The following is a 26,326-nucleotide window of genomic DNA, read 5'->3' on the forward strand; positions in this document are numbered from 1 at the left end:
CAGCCCAAACAGAAAAATACGGAGTCTCCACCAGAGACAACTACCATCAACATTCCAGTGCCCTTCCATCCAGGCTGTTTTCTAAGATGCCTGGATTTATAGCCTTCAGCCTTCGCAATCCAAGTCCCAAACAGCCCCAGTGGCTGCTGGACCCTCATTTATCTAGTCCTCCATTTCTTCTCTCTTATCATATGTTTTCTTCCCAGATGAGAAAAAAGGACCAAAAATGCCCTAAGAAGAGGAAATTGGTCAGGGAGATGGAGACAGAAAACATGAAACTATTAAAATAACTTTGGAAGAATATCTTACATCTTCTAGATGGTCTGTAATCAACAAGCACCTTCACTATCATCTATAAGGGAGATTCGGAGGATGTGAGCCTATTGTCAAGTATTTCTAGGATCTCTTTTTTCTGTTTCTATTCGGAACAACAATTTACACTGTAAGGAGAGCTTTTGTGCTAATTCTAGAGGCGTATAAATGACATCCTCTTAGGAGAAAAAAAGAGAAAAGAAAAAGTCAAATGAAGTCAGGGCACCAATGATTACTTATATCTCAGATGGACCCTCAGGTCTTCTTTTGTGGCCGCCATCCTTATCCTGTGCTCCAGGGTCATACAGCTATCTGCCTACTGAACATCTTTACTACGCTGTCCCACCACAGGCTCAGTAGGGACAAATCTGTATTCACTGTCCCTTCCGCCTTCTAAAACCAACAACTGGTCCTTAATGACACCACTGAGAAACAAACTGCCCATCCCATGGCTTAAGCAGAAGGGGGAGCATTGTTGGTGCTTCTTTAGTTTTTTTTTCCCCTGTATTTTCACTCCGGAATTTTTATTGGACCTATTCTGTTCTCTTTAAAATAGTTCAGATTCTCGTCTGACTTTTCTATGATCTCACATTCCTGGAGGTGCTAATTCTCATTTCCCTTGTCATTTATGCTGGCTTTTGTTAATCGTGTGTTTTGTAATTTTGATTTTGGGTCATCTTTGATAATATTCTTCTTCTTCTTTGTTTTTGACGTGGGAATCTCAGGTACCCTGGGCTGTAGAAATATCCCTATAGAACTATTTTCAGTTGACTTCAGCTTGGGCCCATGGGACGCAGGGTTGCTGATTTGGGACCAGTTCTGAGGTCAACATTTACTGGGAATTCCATTCCTATGCTGGTATTAGAAATTTGAACACCAGTCCACCCCATTCCAAATATACACTTTATGAGGCTAGCTCGGGTTTCACTTTCTCTATTTTTTATGAAATCTTTGTTCAATCCAGGACACCTGGAGACAATTCTCTCTGTTGCCCCTTCTCTGGACTGAAGTTTTACTTGTCCCTCTTTTCACAGAGGAAGCATCTCTCTGGGGCCCCAGCCTTCGCGGGATTCTCATTTGCAGATGCCCACTTCTTTGGTCCCAACCCCCAAGCACGGGGTCCTCTCTCTGGGTCCTGAATAGCCCGTTGGGGTCCCGTGACCTCAACTCACCAGCTTAGTGCTCTGAGCTTACACCCCTGGTTTGTTTCTGCTTCCCAGGGATTTCTTTGACTCTCCCAAGCTTGGTCAGGCATTAACAAAAATTCTGCCGACAATAATGGCTACTTGACGACATTTAAGTTGTAAATGTAAAGCCTTTCTCTAAGCTTATTCTTTTTAAAACGAATACCCATAGCTCTTTATTTATTTATTTATTTTTCACAGTACGCAGGCCTCTCCCATTGCGGAGCACAGGCTCCGGACGCGCAGGCTCAGCGGCCATGGCTCACGGGCCCAGCCGCTCCGCGGCACGCGGTATCGTCCCGTACCGGGGCTCGAATCCGCGTCCCCTGCATCGGCAGGCGGACTCCCAAACCACTGCGCCACCAGGGAAGGGAAGCCCCACCCATAGCTCTTTAAAACAAGTAACCATCCTGGTCCTCAGAGGGCAGCAACTCTCTTTAATGCCCACGTTCCCACCTGGGCCTGAGCACACTAAGCGTTTGTTCAGAGGAATAAATGAATAAAGTTCGCATCTTGTCTAAGTTACATGTAAAACTTCAGATACTAGAGAAGCTAAGAGGTGATAAATGTCACTTTCCAGTAACAACCATGATATAGAATCATATGGACACGGTGGATATATTTATGAAAGGTTAAGCAGAGTCAGTTTTCCTTTGAATTTCTTTAAGGGACTTACAACTTTAATGCAGCCAAGTTCAGCCCAGGGGTGGCTGCTTTCTGAGCCGTCTCTAATTTGGGCTTGGTTTCCAGGATGGATTTGCCCAGCTTAGCATCCCATGGTCACTGGCAGGTGGGTTCAGTGTCAGCCTCCAATCAAGCCATACCTTCAAGGACTGTCCTGGCACATGCCTGGCCAAAGCTGTGTTTTTCTGGAGTTATAATGCAACGCCCAAACCGTAAGCAATGCTCAAACTTGTCTTGGGGTCTAAGTGAAAGATCTAGGCCGTGACTTTGCTTAGAATAAAACAGCTAGAGTTTAAGCACAGATCTGATAGCAGAGTATCGTGGTGGTCCAAGCATGCATGACTTACTGTGTAATTTCGGATGAGGGAGACGTCAGTGCCATCTTGCAGATAGTGGGTTTCTGTGAAACCGCTGGCAATGAGGCCTCTGTGGAGAAATAAAAACAACATAAAAGATGAGCGTAGAGTCGCAGTGATGTGTTGCTTGTGGATGTCTAGGCTGTAGCGTGGCATGGATCTGATTCCCTCCTTATTTTACAGATGACCTGCTGAGGCTCCTGTAGGGCCTTCACCTGTTCAGGTTACCCAGGGAGAGCCAGGATGAGACTCAGGCAGGTGAGATTCAGATGCATGTGCTTTGAACAGTGGCCCCCAGAGTCCACGTGGTGCTCTCCTCACCCGTTCCCGCCTCATGCCTCCAACACACACAGGCGTGTGTGTACACGTGCACATGCACACACGTGCACACACCCTGCTATGAACAGCACACGCAGATTTCTGAGTTGGGAGAACCGCCCTTCTGGAAGTCACAAGGCCCCACTAGCTAGAATCAGCAGCTCAGCTACCCGCTGGAAAAATAATTTTGGACCCACAATATTGGCCCTGCTAGTTCTCCTGCAGGTGAGGGAGCCAGCTGTCAATATTAAAATGTCAAAGGATAGTTTAAAACAACGAGGGGTTTCCCTGGTGGCACAGTGGTTAAGAATCCGCCTGCCAATGCAGGGGACACGGGTTCGAGCCCTGGTCCAGGAAGATCCCATATGCCGCGGAGCAACCAAGCCCATGCACCACAACTACTGAGCCTGTGCTCTAGAGCCCATGCGCCACAACTACTGAGCCTGTGAGCCACAACTACTGAGCCTGTGCGCCTAGAGCCGTGTTCCGCAACAAGAGAGGCCCCCGCTTGCCGCAACTAGAGAAAGCCCACACGCAGCAACAAAGACCCAACGCAGCCAAAAATAAATAAATAAAATAAATAAATTTATTTAAGTAAAACAACAATGAAATGTTAGAAACAGTGCTGTAGGAGGTGAGGAAGAATGATTTTGGACACGTGGAAATACTGAATTTCTAAGATGACTTGGTAGAGAAGCAACACCTAACTAAAACTGCATGCAATCTACTACATCTTCACTGATGGTAGCAAAGCCTGAGTTTGTTTAGGTTTTAGACTATTTTGTGATTTCTGCTGTCATATGCACATTCTATCCTTCTCAACATCACTGCAACAAGTATTTCCTGGGCACCGACCTACGTGCTGGGTGCTATACCAGCTGCTGGGATATAAAGATAAATAAGGACACTGCCTGGTGAGGTGACAGACAAAACATAAGGGGAGGGCTGTCACAGAGGCAGGAACAGAGTCTTACTGGGTGAAAGGACGCACAGCAGGTGGAGGGTAGTGAAAAGGGGAGGCTTTAGAGAGAACACAGGGGGAGTCAGCCAGGCTAAGGAGGGCTGGGAGAAGGGGATTCCAGACAGAGGATGGCAAGGCCAGGAGACCCAAGGGTCTGGAATCTGGGGAGCCAGGTTGGTGGGAAGAAGGGAAGAGCTCTAAACATCTCTGGATTTTATCTGTCTGGGCAATAACGAGTCGAGAGTTGTTTTAAATACTGGACTTTGCAGGAGGTGCAGTACGCAGCAATGATGCTGTCCGCCCTTCCTTGTCCGCCCAGGGAATGCACTTTGCACCACTAGGTTCTGCTGGGGTCGCTCCACCCCCAGTCCCGAGATGAGTGTGGGACCCAAGCTAACCAATCTCTAAGCTTCCCTGCAGCCTGCCTGGAGCTAGGGCTTCTGGAGTAGAGGTCTTTCCTCTTTGTTCTCAAAGCTACACACAAATGCACTCAGGGCCTCCTTCGGCCTGGCCCTGGCTGCAGGAGGATGCTGCCCCGGGGAAAACCCAGCCATCACCAGCTGCGACAAAGGACAGAAAAGAGGAAATCTTCCAGCTGCCTTGGGGGCCCACTTTGCCTCTCCTTTTCCTCAAGAACCCCCTCTCTTTTGCTTCAGCTGGTTCCAGTTGGGTTTTGCAACCAGAGTCCTGATAAATGTGGAAGGGAAGAAATCAAAGTGGCAACGCTGCAAATGTAACAGATGAGAGAGCGTTTCTTACAAAGTCAGATTTCTCAGACCCTCCCCCAGCCGAGTCCAGAACTGAGAGTCACCTCCCCGTTTTATATGGGTTTCGATTTATTTAGGACATGCCTGGTTTAAATCAGTTAGACCCTCACAGCGGGTCTGAGTTGCACTCTACTTAACAGCGAGTGTTTGAGAAGACAGTGCCAGAAATCTAAAAGGCAGGCAGCCTCTCTCACACTCACTGACAAAGCTCACAGACCCTTCCACACCCCTCACTTTTCCCTCTGCTCAGGAGGAGATAAATCTGGCTGGAGGAGGTTAACCTCCCTTCGGCTTTTGGCCTCAAATTCCCATCTCCTAAGCATCCCTCCTCGGGGTGTCACAGGGCCCCCGGGGCAGGCTCGCTGCCAGCAGCCCTGCCTGGAGGTCAGAAGCAGAAGAAGGAGGGCGGGCAGGGGGGGTGATGGGGGTTTGGAGAAGGAGCTGGTGGTCGTGCTTCACGTGGCCGAGAGCTTCAGGAAGGGGTAGGAGGCTGGCGACCTTGCCGGGGCAGCTGCAGCGGTGGGCCCAGGAGGTGGGGACAGGGGAGATCATGGACATTTTCCAGAGGGTGGTTCTAAAGGGGAGCAGAGAGATGGGGTGTGAAGAGGCGAGGGGGTCATCTAAAGGAACAGGCTGGAGAGATGGGGGCAGAGAGGGGCAGGGGGCAGAGCTGCAGAGCAACAGGTGGCCGGTGCCCAGAGCACAGGTGACAGCGAGGACAGAAGCCATCGCCCGAGTGAGGTGGGACCCGTCAAGGCCTAACGGTTTTGGTGAAGGAGGGAGCTTAGCAAGCTTCAAGATCACAGAGAAAGGCGAAAAGGAAAATTTAATATAATTGAAATTATGATTACTTATTAATGCTTTACTATTCAATAATCATTTTATTTTACTTATCTCTTATGAATAATTTAGTAATTCTGTTCCTAACAATGTTGGATCCTCCTTTTGGACAAATCAAGGTATATGAATACACTTAATACTAAGAACCGTAGCACAAAGAGGAGGAATTTGTAGACCAAAGACAGAGCATTGCAAGGCTTTCTAACTGAAAGATGGATGTCCGAGAAGATGATTCCCTTCACAGAGGAGAAACACGGAAAATCCGTCTGGAAAGCCGGAGATGTGGGAGGATGAACATTTGGTAGACGGCAGTCAGCGAGCTGGTGGACACCAAGAATGTGGGGCTTTAATGGCAGTAAAATGAATGACGAGGTTTTAAAATGTCACTCAGTCCAGTAAGACAAAGACCCATGACTATTTCTGCCTAAGGAGCCCCACTGTTTTTCACTGTGTCCAAATGCCACTTACACAGAAGTACAAGCACCCTCATACTCTGAGCTCTAGCGAGTTCCTCAGTCCTATCCTATGTCTCCTTTTATTGACAGAGGTTGAAATGGGGGCTCCTGAGGACAGCCTGAGAGTGTCCCCCTACAGCTAAGACACGGAAGGACACACCCCTTTTTGAGTTTTCCTCAGAGTCTGGAAAAGAAACGCCGACACAGCACAGACACACTGACGCCACTGTGAGTGGCACATCTTCCCACACGGAGCCCAGCCGGGGGCTGATGCTCCGTGAGGACGGAGGCGCGGCCTTTCCCACAGCAGCCCCAGGACGGAGGGCTCAGAAAATCCAGAGCTTTCTCAAGCCTCAGTTTCCCACGAGGGACTGGAACAGGAGACGGAGGGAAGCCACGTGGCCTGGCCTCTGAGGCCGACGCTCCGTCCCGTGGGTCTGGGAACTGGGACTTGGACATCCCCACACCGCTATCAGAACCCATCCCCTCTCGACTCCGATTTCGTCTCAGTGGCAGGCGGTCCACTGCGTGTTTCCCTTAGGCTGTGAAGAGCCCAGGGCGGTGACAGTGTCCAGGTCCCACGCTGGGGTCATACCACTGCCCCACTGAAAACCCTTGAACGGCTCCCCATCCCACTTGGATACAATCCCAACGCCTTCCACCACCTCCCAAGTGCTCACAACCTCACCGTCCTAGTGCATGACGCCTACCGTCCTTGTGGCTCGTTCTCCCCCAGCCAACACGCCTTCTGCCTCGTTCTAGAACATTCCATACCCTCTCCCCCTTAGGGCCTTTGCATTTGCTCTGCCTTGTGCCTGGACCATCCTCCAGCTGGCTCTTTTCCATCCTACAGGTATGCAGAGGGCCCTTTCCAGGTCATCTGATCTCAGTAGCCTCCACCACCAGCATTCTCCACATCACAGACCCCTTCGGTTTCCTAGTTTGTTTATTCACCTGTTTATTTATTCATCTATAGCCCCTCAAGAATTTAAGCCAAAAGAAGGCTCTGTGCTCACTGTGACCCCACGCCCAGCCCAGGCACTGTGATAAGCCCTTTACACGTATTGCTGGATTCTGGCTCTGTGGGTTAGCTGCTAATTTTATCCCAACTTAAAAAGGATGCCGAGAGACAGGGAGGTGAGCTGACCTGCCCAAGGTCGCACTGCATACGGTAGCATCCAGGTGGTTTTGCTTCAGAACTTGCTCTCTTACTGTGTGGCGCTGCCTTTGGGGGCTGGCCAAGAATAACTGCTGAGTGCCTGCTATAGGCGCTGTACCAGGTGCTGGATAAATACATGCTGAGCGGGATGACGGATGGATGGATGGGTGGGTGGGTGGATGGGTGGACGCATGGATGACTGGATTTGAGGGGAATGCTACAGGCACACTCTCCCTTTGTCTAGGGCTATCCCCTCCCAAACCCGGTAACACGTGACTCACATCCCTCTTAGGTACCATGACCTGCCGAGGAGCCATGGCTGAAACTGGGAAGGCACGCAGTCAACGTTCTCTGAGATGCGTGTCTAATTTAAAAGGGGCCGGAAGTCAAAGTTCCCTTGAGAAAGCTGAGAAAGGTGGGTGGACAATGGCCATATTGGAAATGTGACAGCAGTGGACCTATTTCCCTTAGATTTCCCCAAGGAGAAAATCCAATTACATGGATTCTGTATGTCAGCAAATGGAGACGGAAGATGAATGCATAATTTCATGAGAACATTCTTTTTCTCTGCTTATTAGATTAGCTGATCTAACGAGGCATTCTGTTCCTCTCTAGGCCAGAAAATAAAATGCCAGGAATTGATTTTGCTGTTTTCCATTTGTTTTCTGTTGCAAGTGACACCTCAATGTTCTCTCATTTCACCAACATTTATTGTGTGGGACATTGGGTACAAGACCCCAAGAGCTCACCGTCGAGTGGAGGACAGACCCAGAGAGTGATCAGAGCCCCGTGACAGAGATACACCTAAAGCACTGTGGGAGTTCAAGGAAAGGCTGCTAACCCCGGGGAGGTGGTATCCAAGTGAGTCGTGCAAGATGGGGAAGAAGGAGTCAGACTGAGAGGGGCTTAGTGAGGTGGGGAGGTGGGGAAGAAAGACGAAGAGAGCATCCCAGAAAGTTACTACATCCTCAAAGGCATGGAGGCATGGAGGGTACAGGAACAGCATGCTACTGAGGGATGGGCACAGGGGATGTAAAACTCTATGGTGTTTCAAGTTGTTGAGGTGCAGGGTTTGAGGCGGGGAGACGTGCTGCTGTTCAGATCGGCAGGTTGGGGACAGGAGTCACTGACTTTATCGCGCGATGGGAAACCATGGCAGTGACCCGAGCAGATGAAATCTTTGGAGCTAAAGGCCCCTCTGACGGTCGTGTAGATAAGGCTCTGAGGGAGAAAAGACAAACAGGCAGTGGGAAGGTTAATTAGGAGGCTGGTGTGAGCATAAAAACAAAGGGTCAGACCAGGACAGGAGCCTTTGGGATGGGAAATTCAGGAGATGGGCAGAGTTAGGAACCTCAGCTGTCAACTGAGACGGGTAATTCCTAAAGGAGGGAAAGAAGAGGGTGAGTTCAGCCTTGGCCGTGTTGAGTGTGAGGGGCCTGAGCCCAGTCTTTTAGATATTCCAGCAAGCAGCCGACTCTGTGAACCTAAGGTGTAGGAAGGGGCTTGGAGGGAAGACAAAGATGCAGACGCTCATTTATGGCCGAGTAATATTCCATTGTATACATGTGCCACATCTTTATCCATTCATCCGATGATGGACACTTAGGTTGTTTCCATCTCCTGGCTATTGTAAATAGAGCTGCAATGAAACGAAACTGAGTTATCTGTAGTGAGGTGGATGGACCTAGAGCCTGTCATACAGAGTGAAGTAAGTCAGAAAGAGAAAGACAAATACCATATGCTAACACATATATATGGAATTTAAGGGAAAAAAAAGTCATGAAGAACCTAGAGGTAAGACGGGAGTAAAGACACAGACCTACTAGAGAATGGACTTGAGGATATGGGGAGGGGGAAGGGTAAGCTGTGACAAAGCGAGAGAGTGGCATGGACATACATACACTACGAAACGTAAAATAGATAGCTAGTGGGAAGCAGCCACACAGCCCAGGGAGATCAGCTCGGTGCTTTGTGACCGCCTGGAGGGGTGGGATAGGGAGGGTGGGAGCGGGGGAGACGCAAGAGGGATGAGATATGGGAACATATGTATATGTATAACTGATTCACTTTGTTATAAAGCAGAAACTAACACACCATTGTAAAGCAATTATACCCCAATAAAGGTGTTAAAAAAAAAAAGATGCAGACGCTCAGACAGCACACGCTTGCTTTACGTGAGGACGAGTAAAATCTTTTCCTTTCCAGTCGACGATTGTGTTTTCTGATTTCAAAGTCTTTGGATGGATAGGGCTTAAAATGATCATTCAGAATTTACACTGAAACACTATGATGTAGATACCGTACCTCCTTATAAAACCTGTTGCATTTCTGAAATGATTTCAGTATCGAAATAAGAACCATTATGCCCCAAACTGCTGCTTTTAGAACAATGGTGAAATGATCCTACTCTAAATTTACCATTGTATAATTTAGTTATATTGTTAAATGAGGTGGATTTCACCAAAATGACATCGTTTATTCCCCAAAGCATAGGAAAGCAGGAAGAAATACCTGCTCAGTTTTACATCTGGAAGGGAGCCCTTCCTCTACCCCACCTTTGGAATGAGTTAACTATCGCTCTCTTGTGCTCTGCCAAGGTTCTATTACAGAATTTCCCCGGTTCTGTTCTGTTTCTTGTTGGCTTGTGTTCGCCCACGTTGGGTTGAGCTAAGGGGCAAAAGCTACGTCCCTAAGCCTAGCATGATGCCTAGCTCACAGTAAACGCTTAACCCATACACAGAGGGCACAGACTGAATCGTTATCACAGAAAAGCAACTCAGTTTGGATAGAATGTATTCAAACGAATTGGATCAATGAAAAATTGAAAGAAATTTCTTTCATTTTTAAAATTTCTTACTTCTCTTTTTGGTTTGAAATTGTGGTCACCGATCGTGGAGGGGGTGTGGGGGGTGTGGATAATCACATTCACTTCCTTGTTATTTCGAGAGTTCCCAGTGCTGTCAGGACCACCCTGACAACTTGACCTCAACGTTAGAACTGCTTAAATGAGAGAAACAGGGAAAGGAAAGCTTAAAGGTTGGCGTCAATGACCTAGAATCTGAAAATCTCAGTGACGACATGTCACCTTTCTCCCATTATTTCTTTGAAGACTATGTGTATGGTTTGCGGGTTTAATTATTCTATGCAGCACATTCAGGCAAAAGCATCATAAGACAGCTCTTGTTTGTCAGTTAACATCAGAAGGCACTTCAGATACTCTCTGCAATTAAATCACACAAACACTGGAGGCTTCAGTGACCTTCCTAGCGAAACCCATTTGGTGTTCAAAGGATCCAACCCAGTTTTCTGCTGAAGATTTACTCCACCGCAAGTTATTATTCCACAAATTACAAAATCATTCATATATAAATTTGGGTAATGGTTTTCTTTTATGAGAATTTGGAAGTACAGCTACAAAGACTTTCACATGAGGGATAAACTGCTTGCAGCGTTAACAAAACGCAGCGCACAATAAAAATCATAATTAAAAATCATGATCAGGATTTTCCCAGTTACTAAAAAGAATACCCTTTATTGAAAATTATCTATTCCTCAACCAGAGCTAAGTAAAGATAGAGAAAAGATTGAGGAAAAAAGCCAAAATGTACCCAGACCGGATTCTGGATTCTTTCATACTCTGGAAGAACTCACTCTGTTTTTTAGTGAAAACGCTAGCCTGGTTAGAATCATGGGACTCTGATGTCATTGGATGTCATTGGATCTTCTGGACTGTTTTATGGAGAGATCAGACAACTGCATAATTCCCTATAAAGACAGTGCATTGAGGTATGAAATGATAGGAAGGAAGTGGAAACTAAGAAAAAGAATCAGAGATCTGGTATTTTCTATACATCTGAGCTTTGGTTGAATCTCTTTCAGAATGTGGTTTTCGCAAATATTTATGATTTTTGTTTTCCTTGTGGGAAGAGTCATCATAACCTGTTAAGCAACTTATGCCCTGGGTTCTTGATTTGGGGAGTGAAAGCAAAGCACCACCGCATCGCCATCCCCATCTTGTCACCTTCATCAGCTTGTCCACCTCCCTCCAGCTCCTGCCTTTTGTTGGATCAGAGTGTGTCGGGGCCCTGGGCCACCTGCTTGTCAACTGCACTTTCTTACTCTTTCTTGGCAGAGACGCCGTGTGGTAGGGACTGTTATCAACTGCCTAACCAGAAAGAGGAAAACACTCAGAGAAGTGAAGTGATTTGTCCAAAGCCGCGTAGCCGTGCTGGCAGAGACTGAACTTGTCTCTCTTTGGCTCCAAAGCCAGCCTCATCCTAACCACTGGTCAACACTGCCTTGCCAGGAAGACATGATTCTGAAGGTCTGAAAAAAAAGCAGCAGCAAATCATATTCCCTCTTTTTCTGAAATCATTTTTCCCACAATGCTAATGGGGCTTATGCTGTTTCTCTTAGCACTCAATTCAATTTAGCTATAAAATTCAAATTATTTTTGGTTACGATTTCAGCATTTTGGGATCCCAACAATTTAGGGATCTGTACATCTGTACAAACAATGAAGCATTTACATTTGGTTTTCTTTTGTTATTTTCCATTTACTAAGAGACTCAAAATGATCAAAACAACTTTTTTTTCCTGGAATTAAAAAAAAAAAGTTCCCTTTCTCCAGCTCTTTCTCATTTAGTTTCACAAACCATAATAAATAAAACTGTTGATACAGCATTTTAGAAACTGTAGGGGACAATTACGTTTCCTGCAAAATAATTTCTTACTATACTGCTTCCATTTTAAGTCACAAGTACACAGAATTTTGGATCCAGTCCTGTGGCACTGACACTGAAATATGTTGCTATTCCTGACATTTCCGACTATTCAGATGACCCTCTCCATTCATGAAGTGAACAGATTACAGATGCCACTGTGGACAGTTTTAGACTCTGTGGAAATCTCTTTAAGAACAGCAGGGCTGATGTGCCAACTGCGTTTTCCAGCTGGAAGATGAAAGCACGTGAAAAATGGTGGGTTCCTGCCTTTATAGCTCCACAGCTGTCATTCTACATGGGCCTAAAGCTTTGGGCTACTTTTCCCCCTCTTAAATGACCATCTGTGGTTCGAGGGTCTTTTGCCTGTGGGCTTACAACTGTTCTAGGCTGTTTTCTTGGGGGGCTGTGCCGCGTGGCTTTCGGTATCTTAGTTCCCCGACCAGGGATCGAACCCGCCACGGCAGTGAAAGCGCCGAGTCTTAATCACTGGACCGCCAGGGAATTCGCTGTTCTTGATGTGATAAGACTGTCTTCATAGTATGAGATCAAGCTTAGTGAACGTAATTTTTAGAAAAATAGGGCTGTAAAACAGGAAAAGTTGAAAACCCAGTAAACTATTATTTCCAAAGGTAAATAGAGCCCCACACCCACTCCTCTCAGAAAGGATTGCAAAAATAGATTCCATAGGTTAGCTTCCACTGTGTTCTTCAAACGTCACCGCCAACATAGGCAAAACAGCCGTTCTTTTTAGGCTTTAGAACTTTCCTCTTCCTTTCAAAAAATACCAGTTGGCTGTAATAGCAGCAGCGGAGGATAATATTTGTTTGAACCCTTTACTAGGCAAAAGCACTTTATAGGCATTGCTTTATTTAACTTTTACAACAGCCATAGTCGGCAGATGCCTGTTTGGAGATGAGGAACTTAGGCTCAGAGAGGTTAAGTGACTCATCCATGGTTGCACAGATAGTACTGTATAGATTATCCGATTTTGCCGTCCAAGCTCTTCCTGCCACACTTACACACTTGCCTTTTGTGCTCATCTCCCCTTAAATAGACACTGTATTTAATATGCCAATACCTGACTTTGAAAACAATTAGAAATTGTAGCTTGGCTTGGGTGGGTCTGTCCATTTCCCATTTATTGCCATGGGCTCCAAATGGAAAGGCACAGTTAGGAATGATATGCATCAGGATTCTGTTCACCTCTAGTCAGAGGAATAACCACGTAAGTGTGGTGATTTTATGTGTACTGGTGTAGGGAAGGTTGACACTATTCCATAGAGAGGTGTATGAAAATGTCAGTAGTGCAGGTAAATGAAGAATCAAGCCTATTTATATTTACTCACTGGTGCTAACCATCGTTGGAAAATAATCAAGTAAGTTTGACACCAGAAGCCGAGGCAACTTTATTCATTTCCTAGTTGCCCATCTTGCCCTCCACAGAGGTGGTGTTTACGAGCTGCTGCTCACCAACCCCCGTTTGGTCCACATTGTGCAGAGACATGTTACAACCAGTGGTTCTTTAAATCTTTACAATAACAATGTGAGGTTGGCATTCTGGCCATTTTACGGATGTAGAAACTGAGGCTCAGAGGTGTTAGGACATTTGTCCGAGGTCACAGAGCTACCAAGTGGCAAGAAACTGAGGCTGTTAGGTGCTAACATACGTAACACCCAGTCTGTGGCCATCACTTGTACGTGGAAAGACATGCTTCCCTCCCCTCCAACAAAACCCTTGATTGATTATTCAAAGGACTGCTTTTACCGAATTGAATAACTCAATGGAGGGCACAGAGGGACTGAGGCTGAGAGAAGAGTCTCCCCTGGGCTCAGTGCTACAAGGTTTGGGGGGGGTGTTCCTTAATCACTTTTGGGGCTCTAGCCTCTAAGGCAGTTCCGGGCTCCCCAAAGGCTTTCAGCCAATATCTGTGGAATGCTTGGGCTGATGATATATTTCCAAGTAATAAAAATTTGAAGGTAGACAAATCTACCTTCAAAATACACCTTTGGCAGCAGAGAATCAACAGTGGTTGAGGGCAAATCTGGTTCTGCCATTTTCTTCTCTTGTGACCTTGGGCATAAAATTTGACCTTGTGTTACTGGAGTTTCCTCATCCAAAATGGGAATAAGAGGACATCCTCGTAGGGTTGTTGTGAAGATAATATACATTAAACGCCTATAGCCATGTGCTCAATGAATGTAAGCAATGCTTATTTTTAGTAAGCTGGTCAGCTTCTACCAGTCTCCCCGCCCATCCCCCTGGTCCAAGTCACCATCTCCCACACCCGCCCTTCTGTGATGGCCTGTATGCCAGCCTCCTGTTTCTACCCTTACCCCGTTCCCATCCAGATTTCACACGAGCCAGACTGTCAAGTCGTTAAAATAAAAATCAGATCACATCACTCTCTCACTTAAAATCATGCCCTGCTTCTTCCAGATCCCAGAATCAATTTTAACTCCCACAGAGTGGACTGCCCCCCTGCCCCCCGGCCCCCAGGTCCAGCTCACTTCACTTAGGCGCTGTTCATTTCTATCCTTCTTCTCTTAGTCTGGAACATTCTTCCCTCTTTCTCTGCCCCGCAAAGGCTCCTAGTAGCCCTCACCCTAAATGGCGTTTCCTGGAGCAGCCGTCCCTGCCTGACCCTTTCTGTATCTGGTTCTCCTTTGTCGCCCCTCTTGCAGGATCTTGCTGTTTCTCTGCTCATCACATTGACTGCGTATTTGCTCTGTGACTTATTTGAGGTGTGCACCCCCCATTAGGGCAGGGGCCTCATCTGTCTGATCCCCTCTGTATCGTCAGCCCTTAGATTCGGGCCTGAAACACAGGAGATGCTCCATGAAACATTTTTTGAAGGAATGTAAATATCAAGAATGAGAAAAATACATCAAAGGCGCTCAGAGGCAATACTGAGTCATTATGGAATTGCTGCTTTTTTAGGGTATGAGCAAGTGCTTCTTCCTACTCCCGAAACCAAAAACCACCACCGCCCCCCAAAACACACACACACACACACACAATCTCACAGATAAAAGATGCTTTGACCCTTAAAAGTTCCGCCACCTAGAACAGATCTGGCCTTTTCTTCATAGCGTGGAACAAATAATATACATTTTTTTTTTAAATCTTCAAAGAGCATTTTCTCAATTTGTAGCTTTAAAAAAAGTCTAGGGCTTCCCTGGTGGTGCAGTGGTTGAGAGTCCGCCTGCCGATGTGGGGGACGTGGGTTCGTGTCCCGATCCGGGAGGATCCCACATGCTGCGGAGCAGCTGGGCCTGTGAGCCGTGGCCTCTGAGCCTGCGCGTCCGGAGCCTGTGGTCCGCAACGGGAGAGGCCACAGCAGTGAGGGGCCCGCGTACCGCAAAAAAAAAAACAAAACAAAAAAGTCAGATTTATTTGGAACCACCAAATCAGAACACCTTTAAATCCTTGGACTCACAGCTTTAAACCTGAAGAATAAGACGACTGGTCTGCACGGATGGACCTTCTCATAGCAGCCGATACTTGAGGGGCTTCGGGTGTCACCTGGCATTTCCACTCGGCCCGAGGCTGGGAGCCCAGCAAGGCTGCAGGTCTGATGACCTGGGAAGCTGTTCTACAGAAAGTTGGATGCACTTCAGCCCGTTTTTCTCACCCACATCGTTCAGTGAGGAACTTTATTAATTGGTGCTCTGAGGCAGAAGAGGGGATGTTCTTGGCCCCAGCAACAGCCAGTCCACCAGCTCCCGGGCAGACCTGCAGACCAGCTGGCTGGGCTCTCTTAAACACTGACCTACACTGAACCAAACTCTCAGAACGTGTGTTCGATCAAATGTGTTCCCTTCTGCTTGCTCAAAGAGAGTTCTGCTCTGCAAATTTTCATACCATCAGCCCCAAGAGAGAGAAGCCAGGAGTGACCCAGGGTAGGGAAAAGGACCCTCACTTTTCAAGCTCCCTAAATCTGCCATGGAACTGCTCAGACACCCCTGCTGATGCTAGCAAGTGATGTGCTTGGGTTTAAAAATGGGTGTCTTTTTCCCTTTTTAAAAAGGGCCTCCAGGTGTGAACCTGGGTGTGTGGAGCCCAAGTCACTGACACCACCCCCTTTCCTGCTCTGAGTCTGAGAGAGCCCCAAATGCCATGGATTTCTGCCAGCACAGAGTGGGCACCGATGCCCGTGAGAGACCTGTTTAAAAAATACAAATCTTTGGGATTCAGTGAAGGGCTGTAAAATATAAAATTATAAAATGAAATCATAAATCCCATCTGAATTCTAGCTGCTATATTCTTCACAGGACGTATTCTTCTGTTTTCGTTTAAAAAAACAAGAAAGAAATCACAACAAAAAGTACTGTGATACCCAAGGTGAATATTTCTGTTTGCCGGTGTCTGTTTTCTAAATGCTTAGTGGGTTTACTACCTGATCAGCAACTGGGCCTTTTTTCTTTCTTTCTTTTTTTTTTTGGTATCTGGAAGGGTTCTGCATTTAGACCTGATGCTGTGGAACTTTCAGAGAAGAGGGACCAAAGAACAGACATGGATGACGATGGGCCACTGATGGATTTCTCTCCAGGAGAAAGGCCACACCAATCAACACCCCCACAGCTGGGTGTCTGAACTCTTCACCTCCTCCATGGGGGCCCTGCAAGGGTAAATGGACACTTTTCACAGTGCCTTAATTTCTTATTCAATTGCAACTCCCTAGGTCACAGAAGAGTTTGGCTAATTCTAACAGCTAATTTTCTACAAGTACTTAAGTAGCTTAGTCAGAACGATGGTTGGGATATATAATGTTGCTTTCATTATTCTTAAGATAGGGTGAAACGAATGACCTTGTTGATTTCGTTAAGTAACGCAATACATGGCAAAATCCCACCCCTAGGTCATGAAAAACAGAGATCTTTAGTAGGTATCACGGTTTCAAATTGTGAAATTGGTTAAGAACCACGACCTGGGTGATGAATTGGTTCATATTTGATTGAAGCAGTAATCCATTACACTTACGAAATCTGCAGGGCTCACTGGCTATCCAAGAATGTATTCCTTACTTGGAGTGCGTTAAAAAAAATTAAAAAGCTGCTGGTGTTACAGCAATGACAAACTTTATAGCACTCAGCAACGAGTTAGGACTTTTTTCTTCTAGATGTAACCTCTCCACTGTGAAGTCTCCCAGATGTCCTGGGTACAGGGCAAAAATGGATACCTACTCGATGCGCCCAGCCCAGAGCATTACTTCGTTTCTCTGGACAAACTTTGGCCAGAAAGAACGACAAACATGCTTCCAATATTTCTGGCTTCTCAGCCATGGATCTGTTTCTCAGATGACAAAGAACTGTGGTTTCTTTAAAAAAAGGAAAACAGAAGAATACTTCCTCTAAAGAACCCAGCAACTAGAATTCAGATGGGATTTATGGTTTCATTTTCACACAACCATCTTGCACGCAAAGTTGGGAATTGGGATTACATCATGTGTGCTACTAAACTCATATTCTAAAAACATGCTCCAGAAAGGAGTTCTTCATTAAAAGCTGAAAGCTTTCCATGTGTCTGGGGAAAAAAATAGTCAGATATATTGAGGAGGAGGAAAGCACAGCTGAATGATGAAAAAATGTAATTTACAATGATCTGTCTCAGTAATCTCTCCTAATAGTTTCACGAATAATAAAAAAAAAAGAATATAATCACCTACAAACTTACTGAGTGAATCAGCACTTCTTGGGGGTCAGAAAACAATTATGTATCCTATCCTCAGAAGACTGAGGAAATGGATCAAACTAGAAAATGGATAAAATGTCAAGTTAGCGCTCTTTATTTTTCCCATAAGCCTGGACATTTCCAAAAGTCAATAATCACATTTCAACTCTCTGGAGGTCTGAGCACTGTTTGTCCCAGGACATGTGAATCTGGACTGGTTATTATCTAGACCAGTCCTGGGGAATTATTATTCATTTTTCTGGGTGTGACAGCGGCACCGTGGTTACAGAAGAAAATTCCATTTTATTGTAGAAACGCATATTAACACGTGGAGGGGTAAAATGACATGATGTCTGATGTCTGTTTAAATGACCTCAGTCTTAAAACGTATTGAATCTGGGTGATGGGCGTCTGGGCAGGTCTCTCAGCCTTGGTACTGTTGACGTTGGCACTGCATAACCCTGTGCTGGAGGCTGTGCTGCGCAGGATGCGGGGTGTTTAGAAGCATCCCTGGCCTCTATATACCTGTTAACAATCCCCATTTGTGACAACCTAAACTCTCTCCAGACATGGCCGAACCTCCCCTGGGAGGCAAAGTCGCCCGCAGTTGAGAACCACTGATATCTGGGAGGATGAATATTTTCTGTGTTCTTGAATATACTTAAAAGATCTCAGGATAAATAAGTTTTAGTTCATGGAGGAAGAAAAGTGTGAAAAAATCACGATGCTGATTCAATCTCTTGGACTGTTTGGAGAATATTCCCAAGGCGTGTGTCAGCAGACGCTTGGGGCCCAGACACCAAAGAATTTCGGACTCTTGTCCTGGACCTCAGCCTCAGACCTCAGGCCAGGGAGTCAGCATCTTGGGTGACCTGGGCCCAGTAATGTGCATTTAAATAAAAAAGAGCTTTAGTCTGTTGTTACACTTTAGCCGTTTGCTTTATCCCTCGTGCTAGCGCATGCTCTGACTTGCTTGCTGTCTCTCTGTCTCTGCATCTCTGTCTCTGTTTCTCCTCAACCCACCCCCTACTCCACGTGAATGCACCACACACACACACACACACACACACACACACACACGTTTTTTCCTAAACCATTTGAGGGTGGTTACACACATCATGGCCCTTTGCCCCTACATACTTAGCCGTGTATCTCCTACAAACAGGGCTGTTCTCCTAACTGCGCTACAGTTGTTAATGTCAGTAAACGTCACAGTGACGCAATACTTCTCTTTGCTCTTCATTCATATTCTGACGCCCACAGCTGACTCAGTGATGCTCTTTGTAGCATTTATTCCCCTCCAGAATAGAATCCGGTCCAGCATCAGGTATTGCACTAGGTGGTCCTGTCCTCTTGCTCTCTCTCTTTTTTTAAATATTAACAACTTTGAGAAACAATTCACATACCATACAATCCACCCATTCAAAATGTACAACCTAGTGATTTTCGTATCTTTACAGAGTTGTGCAACCATCACCACAGTCTGATCTCAGACCACTGCCATCCCTCTGCTCTTGATGCTGCGCCATGACCCTTAGCCTTCTTGAATTTCAAACATTTTTTTTTTGTGCGGTACGTGGGCCTCTCACTGTTGTGGCCTCCCCCGTCACGGAGCACAGGCTCCGGATGCGCAGGCTCAGCGGCCATGGCTCACGGGCCCAGCCACTCCGCGGCATGTGGGATCCTCCCAGACCGGGGCATGAACCTTTGTCCCCCGCATCGGCAGGCGGACTCCCAACCACTGCGCCACCAGGGAAGCCCCTGCTGCATTTCTTTTTAACTGACTTTGCCATTTGGGAAGAATACAGTCCCCCTCCCTTTTTAAAGAAAATGTTCCTCATTTGGGTTTGTCTGATATTTCCTTGTGATTCACTGAGGTTACACATTCGCAACCAACATGCTTCCTAGGTGATGCATCCTCCTCCAGGTAGCCCACGTGGAGACACAGGGCGTCCATCTGTCGCTCCTGCTGATGTTAATGTTGATCACCTCGTCCAGGTGCTGCCTGACTTCCCCGCTGACCCACTCCATCACTGGGGGCTAATCTAGGTGGGAATCTGGATGAGGAGTGAGATGACGTGGTCTTCAAGTGTCTCCTCACAGACGGCTTGTGATTTGGAAGGAGGGAAACCAAGCGGTTATTTTGGTGCTGCCCGCTCCCTGCTCTGGGGCATAGCTCCTGGAAGGTGAAGATGCTCTTTGGGTGCCTTTTGGAGGGAGGGTGGGGTAAGCTGGCCCCAATCTGCACAGCCACCTTGCCCAACAAGAACCTGGACGCTGGCGGCCCGGTTGGTAATAACTCTCTGGAACACACCTCATCCCATGTGTGGATGCTTCGCCATCCCTCCAGGGACCAGCGGAGGAGGACGGCACACTCTGGAAGGACAGAGGCTGTCCTTCTTTCCCAAAGGCACCTTGGGCGTAGGAAAGAGTAACCTAGCCACCCACACCCCCTCCAGTTCGGGAGGCCTCACCAGCGGTTTCCCCGGGATGCTCAACTCCCCTGGGATGAGCCTGAACCCCCCCTCCCCCCCCCCGCCCGAGGCGGTTCCCCTTCTCTTTTGCTCTGCATCAGGCCCTTCGCCACCTCCCTTAAACGTCCACAGCACAAACGTGGAAGTCACGCTGGGAAACCGCCTTGTCTCGCGAGATGAGGAGAGGCAGCAGCGGAGAAGGTGAAACTGAATCGGCCGCTGATGGACTCAGAGGTGGCAGGCAGCTGGTTGTGCATGAGGTGCCACGGATGCTTCGTGCGGGCTGGCTTGCCCTTTGGGCCGGAGTAAACCGTCTCCTCTTTGCTCTTGATACAGCTGGGAGCCTCGGAGGTGGGGGGCCTGCCCCAGGCGAGCAGGGCGTTGCGGCTCAAGAAGTGTGAGGGCTGGCCTAGGGGTGGACGTGGAGCCCGCCTGCAAAGCCGGAGTCTCGCAAGAACGGTGGGAAACACAGTGACGCAGCCCACGGCATCGCTTCCCAAGGACCCACGCCGAGTAACCGGAGCAGCGCACGCAAGGAGATGGTGTGTTTACAAAGAGAGGAAAGAACACCAGGGAGAATAACAAACACGACCTTCCCAAGACTGGGCTACACAGCCGGCCAGCAGGCCACACAACCGGCTGCGGAGACTTTCAACTCTCCCCAGCCTTGGCCTTGCCTGCTCGCGGGGCAGTGTTAAAGGATATTGTTATTATTTAATCATAACAATAACAATTGCTCAGAAAATACAAACCAAACCAGGCGAACCACTGGAACACCAAGAAGAGATTTCTAAAGGTTTTTATTTTAAACATATGTCTCTAAAACAGTCGGTGAAGAGTGCCAAAAACAAGCATCGAGTCTATTTTTCTTTTTCTGTGTACATGATTTGCTTTGGAAACTGCCTATAAATGCCCTAAAATTCTTGTCTCTCATCAAAAACAATTGAGGAACGGTACAAGGAGTTCTGAGGCATAACCTAGTTATTTCACGCGAGTGGAGTGAGAGTGAAGGGATGGGATGGTTGGGTGACACGAAAGTGAAGTTGTCGGGGGTGGGGGGGGTGGGGGGTTTCAGGAAAAGGGTTGACTCATCCCATCAGATTGCACGGAAGAGGCATCATATTGTACAGCGTTTTGGAAAACCAGCCCAGCCACTGGGTGCCCTGCAGGTTAGCTGTGGAGGGAGAGGAAAGCCCCTCTATCCCCATTCTGGAACTCCACAGGGGCCACGGCACCATGCAAGGCAGCCCAGTTGGCTTTCAACCCCCGAAGGTGGGCAGCATATTCTATTCCCTTCTTTTGGCATAGGGGCCCTGGAAGACCTCTCCTCAAAGTGGTGGGTTGGAAATCCACACTCCCTGTGTGTGAGCTTAGCATCAAGAAACGGCTGTCCTCATCCTGACCGCGCACACCACAGAGAGCTTCCCCAAGGGAGTCAGTTCACCATGGTCCTCAGTCCATGGTCAGGGAACTGGGTGGCTAATAAAATAGAACAGACCATTCACTGAGTTAGTTCAGTGATGTCACTGAGCACACACAGCAACTGCAGAACCGTCCCCAGTAAAGTTAAGAACATTTTTGGGAATTGCCTCTGAAAGAGCATCTCAATATGCATTCAAGACCTTCCCAGGCCCCACCACCCTTTGCTTCAAAGGTTCACAACTCGAGTGAGAAGGGTAAACAGTGCTCTCTGCCCAAAGCCATGATTCAAACTTCTGGCTTTGTTATCCCTCAGCATGGGATTAATTATCACAAAGTCTCCTAGGGGATTCATTTATATATAATATAACGTAGAGTTTACTGTCATTTTAAATAAAGACACTGGATGAAATTTAAGACATGTGAAAGGTAGAGAGAATATAAAACCAGACGTGGCAAGACATTGCAATTCCGAGGAGAACTCTGAATCACTGATCTAGGGCATATTCCATCTTGTGTTCAGAATAAGTAAATAGCTGAACTAAGTACATTCAGTATTACTTTATTTCAGAGTCATACAATTATTTTCTTTCAACTGTATAGGAAGCAATAGTGTAACTAAAATATAATCTTCTTTTAGCTTAAAAGTAATGAACTTATAGAAAATAAATTGGAATAAAAACTTAATTCAAGAGGGCTTCTAACAAAATCTCTCACTGTTTCCTAAAGCATGGAGACCTACATGGTTAAACATAAGGTAATTCTTTAATGTGATGTCAAGGGACCATAGACTCTTTTCCTCTAAGAGTTTAGAAAGGAATCTGAAGTCATGGCTCCTAATCTTTCAGAAATGGGCTCCCTTTAAATAAGAGCCATCCCATTTGTACAGAGCTACTGTGAATCTATAATTGTATCATTTTTTTAAGGAGGGGTGTGCCAAGCAGAGAGCAAGATGGAGTAAGAGCAGGTAGCTTGGGTCAAATCGCGTACGGCTGTCCACGGCTGCAGCTGCATTATGAGAAATATCTATGAGAGCCTTGTATGAAAGACGAGTCCAAGTTGCCAAGAGATACTAAGAAATGTAGAATTACTTTACCTAGGAGGAAAATAGAACATAGAATTACACTGTATATTAAAAAAAAAAAAAAGCAAAGGTCAGAAGATAGGAGATCTGATGCTGGTGAGATGTGGCACGCTGATTATTATAATTATGGACTAATGATAGTGGCCACCATTGCTTGAGCCCCTGCCATGTGTCATGAAGAGTGCTAAACACACTTTCCTGAATACTTAAAAAGACTCACAAGGTCCTGTAATTCTGCTCATTTTTACAGAAGAGACAAGGCCCAAAGAGATGATGTATTTTGTAGTCAAGTGCAGATGCAGGATTGGGACCTAAAGTAATCTGACTCCAGACCTACCTCAAAGTTTCCTACTACACATTTGAGACTCTGATAGGAACAGGTTTTTTCCAACTGATTATTTAAAAGATAAAAGTAAACAACATTTTGGTTTAAGAATGTGGTTAAGGAAGCCTGGGGAGAACCTAGATACAGATCTGAAAAAAAAAAAACAAACAAAAACTAAATACAATATGATGAATGAAATAAAATAAAATATCAAAATCAAGAATGACCTCATGCTTGATTATATTGCAACAGAGGATGGGAATTCAGCTGCTGCAGAAGCCCTCCTTCATTACCAGGCTTTTGGCCAACAAGACTTGGTTGGAGGGACTTGGATACAAGCAGTCTGCCACTCAAGTCTTTGGTATCCTAATTCATGTTCATTCAATAAGAATCTCTATGTGTTCATTCAATTTAACTTGTTAACCTCAACTTGAAAAAAATTTTAGATTATAATTTAATTCTGGAACATTTTTTTGCTAACAATAACTGGGTATGCTTTTGTGTCTCACTGATGGTTATCGCTGACATGAAAGATGGCTTTGTCAGCATCGCAACATCTATGTTAGACGAACATTATAACCATTTAAAAAATCCTTCCTGTATAAATGGGATCTACTCTCTTGTGTAGAGGATAAACATACAATTGTCTTGATTGTCTCAATCAAGAAAAACAATTATAGTTATGAAGCTCCGTATCAGAGGATTTTTGTTTATGATAACATAGTACTGTTATCAACTCAGATTATGGAAGTAAGAGGATTTTACACCTTAAATTCAAATCAAACTTGTGAGAAAAATTGAGAAGTACTCCTTATTTTTCCATTTTGGCTTTCACCAATCCTCATTCGAGGACACCATTTTTTCTCACCTATAAACATCTTTAAGATATTTTGGTAAATAGCTTACACAAGTAACAGAGTCTCTTTTATGTAAAAGGGCAATATACACAAAAGCAACACATTTCTTTGTATTCTTATGAAAATAATTATTTATTACTCTTTCTTTTATGGTATTAAAAGTATTAGAACACAATAAAAACAGGCTGCAGACAGAAAAAAGAAATCAAAGGAAATAAAAAGGTGAAATCAGAATACTTCAGAAATAATATTCCTTTTAGAATAGTAAGAGAGAAAATGTCTTCATTGCATGTGAATTGAAAAACTTGACATGCACCTGTCAATATCCCCTCAAGCAGCCCCCCATCAACATGACTGTATCATTTATTTCATGAATATAAGTGGAATGTGTGAGACTCTTTCTTCATTCCTGCCAAGAGCTGTCATAAGTATCCATTAAAAAATGTAGCAGTTCTGAGAAGGAGGTTTACAGTGATGAATGCATATTTTAAGAAAACAGAAAGATCTCAAATAAACAACCTAACATTATACCTCAAGGAACTAGAAGAAGAAGAACAAACTAAGCCCAAAGTTAGCATAAGGAAGGAAATAAAAATCAGAGTGGAAATAAGTGAAATAGAGACTACAAAAACAACAGGAAAGATCAACAAAACTAAGCGCTAGTGTTTGAATAAATAAACAAAATTGACAAACAAAAAAGAGAGAGAAGACTCAAATAAATGAAGTCAGAAATGAAAAAGGAAACATTACAACTGATACTACAGAAATTCATAGGATCATAAGAGACTTCTACTACAATTATATGCTAACAAACAGGATGACCTAGAAGAAATAGATAAATCTCTAGAAACATAAAACCTGCTAAGACTGAATCAGGAAGAAATAGAAATTCTGCAGACCAAAGAGTACAGAGATTGACTCCATAATACAAAAAAACAAAACCAAAAAAAAAACAAAACCAAAACAAAACCCTCCCAACACAGAAAAGCCCAGGACCAAAGGTTTTACTGGTGAATTCTACCAAACATTTAAAGAAAAATTAATGCCAATCTGTCTCAAGTTCTTCCAAAAAATTTAAGAGGAGGGAACACTTCCAAACTCACTTTATAAATCTAGCATTACCCTTGATAAGGTAATTGACATTGTCCTAGTCCAGATGAGGATACTACAAGAAAAGAAAACTATACATCAATATCTCTGATGAATATAGATGCAAAAAATTTCAACTAAATAGTAACAAGCCAAATTTAACAATACATTATACACTAAGTGAGATTTATCCCTGGGTTACAATGATGGTTCAACACATGCAAATCAATAAATGTGATACACCACATTAATAGAATGAAAAGTAAAAATCATATGATCATTTCAATAGATATAGAAAAAGCATTTGACAAAATTCAGCATCTTTTCATGATAAAAACCCTCTACAAATTGGGTATAGAAAGAACATAATAAAGGCCACACCTGACAAGCCGACAGCTAATCACACTCAACAGTGAAAGACTGAAAGGTTTTTCTATAATATCAGGAACAGGACAAGGATGCCCACTCCTACCACTCTTATTCAGCATGGTACTGGAAGTCCTAGCTAGAGCAATTAGGCAAGACAAAGAAATAAAAGGCATCTAAATCAGAAAGTAAGAAGTAAAATTGTCATTATTTGTATACAATATAATCTTATATATAGAAAATCCTAAAGACTCAACCAAAAAAAAAAACTGTTGGAACTAGTCGACGAATCCAGTAAAGCTGCAGGATATAAATCAACATCAGAAATTAGTGGTGTTTTCATACACTAATAATGAAATATCTGAAAAAGAAATTGAAAAACCTACCCCACTCACAATAGCATCAAAAACAAAACAAAACAAAAAACACTTAGGAATAAATTTAACCAAGAAAGTGAAGGATCTCTATAATAAAAACTACAAGACTTTGATGAAAGAAACCAAAGAAGTCACAAACATATGGAAAAATAGCATATCTGTGTTCATGGATTAGAAGAATTAATATTGTTAAAATATCCATACTACCCAAAGCCATCTACAGATTCAATGCCATCCCTATCAAAATTCCAATGGCACTTTTCATAGGAATAGTAAAAAAAAAATCCTAAAATTTATATGGAACCACAAAAGATTACAATGAGCTAAAGCAGTCCTGAGAAAGAAGAACAAAGCCAGGGGCATCACACTTCCTGATTTCAAACTATGTTACAAAGCTATAGTAATTAAAACAGTATGTTATTAGCCTAAAAAGAGACACATAGACCAATGGAACAGAATAGAGAGTCCAGAAATAAACCCTCACATATACGGTCAACTAATATTTGACACAGGAGCCAAGAACAGTCAATGAGGAAAGAACAGTCTCTTCAATAATGATGGCAGGAAAACTAGTAACTGCATGCAGATAAATGAAATTGGACCCCTATCATACCATGCACAGAAGTTACTCTAGAATGGACTAAAGACTTAAACAGAAGGCATGATACTATAAAACTCCTAGAAGAAAACATAGGAAAAAAAGCTCTTTAACATTGTGGACTTAGCAATGATTTTTTGGATATGACACCAAAAGTACAAGTTACAAAAGCAAAACTAAATAAGTCAGACCACATCAAACTATAAAGCTTCTGTACAGCAAAAGAAACAATCAACAAAATGAACAGGCAACCAACAGAATGGGTGAAAATATTTGCAAACCATATATGGCACAAGGAGTTAATAC

General features: G+C 44.8%; 1 protein-coding gene across 2 annotated transcripts in view; it reads right to left on the reverse strand.

Moving 5' to 3' along the window:
• Positions 1 to 26,326, reverse strand: part of ADAM12 (ADAM metallopeptidase domain 12) — a 388,736-nt gene that overhangs the window by 135,104 nt on the left and 227,306 nt on the right. For both annotated transcript variants that reach the window (XM_027112934.1, XM_027112932.1), the window contains exon 4: positions 2,528 to 2,606. In XM_027112934.1, the coding sequence (XP_026968735.1) occupies positions 2,528 to 2,606 (79 nt within the window). The remainder of the gene's footprint in view (positions 1 to 2,527; positions 2,607 to 26,326) is intronic.

The sequence above is a fragment of the Aethalodelphis obliquidens genome, unplaced genomic scaffold (genome assembly GCF_003676395.1).
Source record: "Aethalodelphis obliquidens isolate GAN/ISIS:26980383/991018 unplaced genomic scaffold, ASM367639v1 scaffold11, whole genome shotgun sequence".
NCBI lineage: Eukaryota > Metazoa > Chordata > Mammalia > Artiodactyla > Delphinidae > Aethalodelphis > Aethalodelphis obliquidens.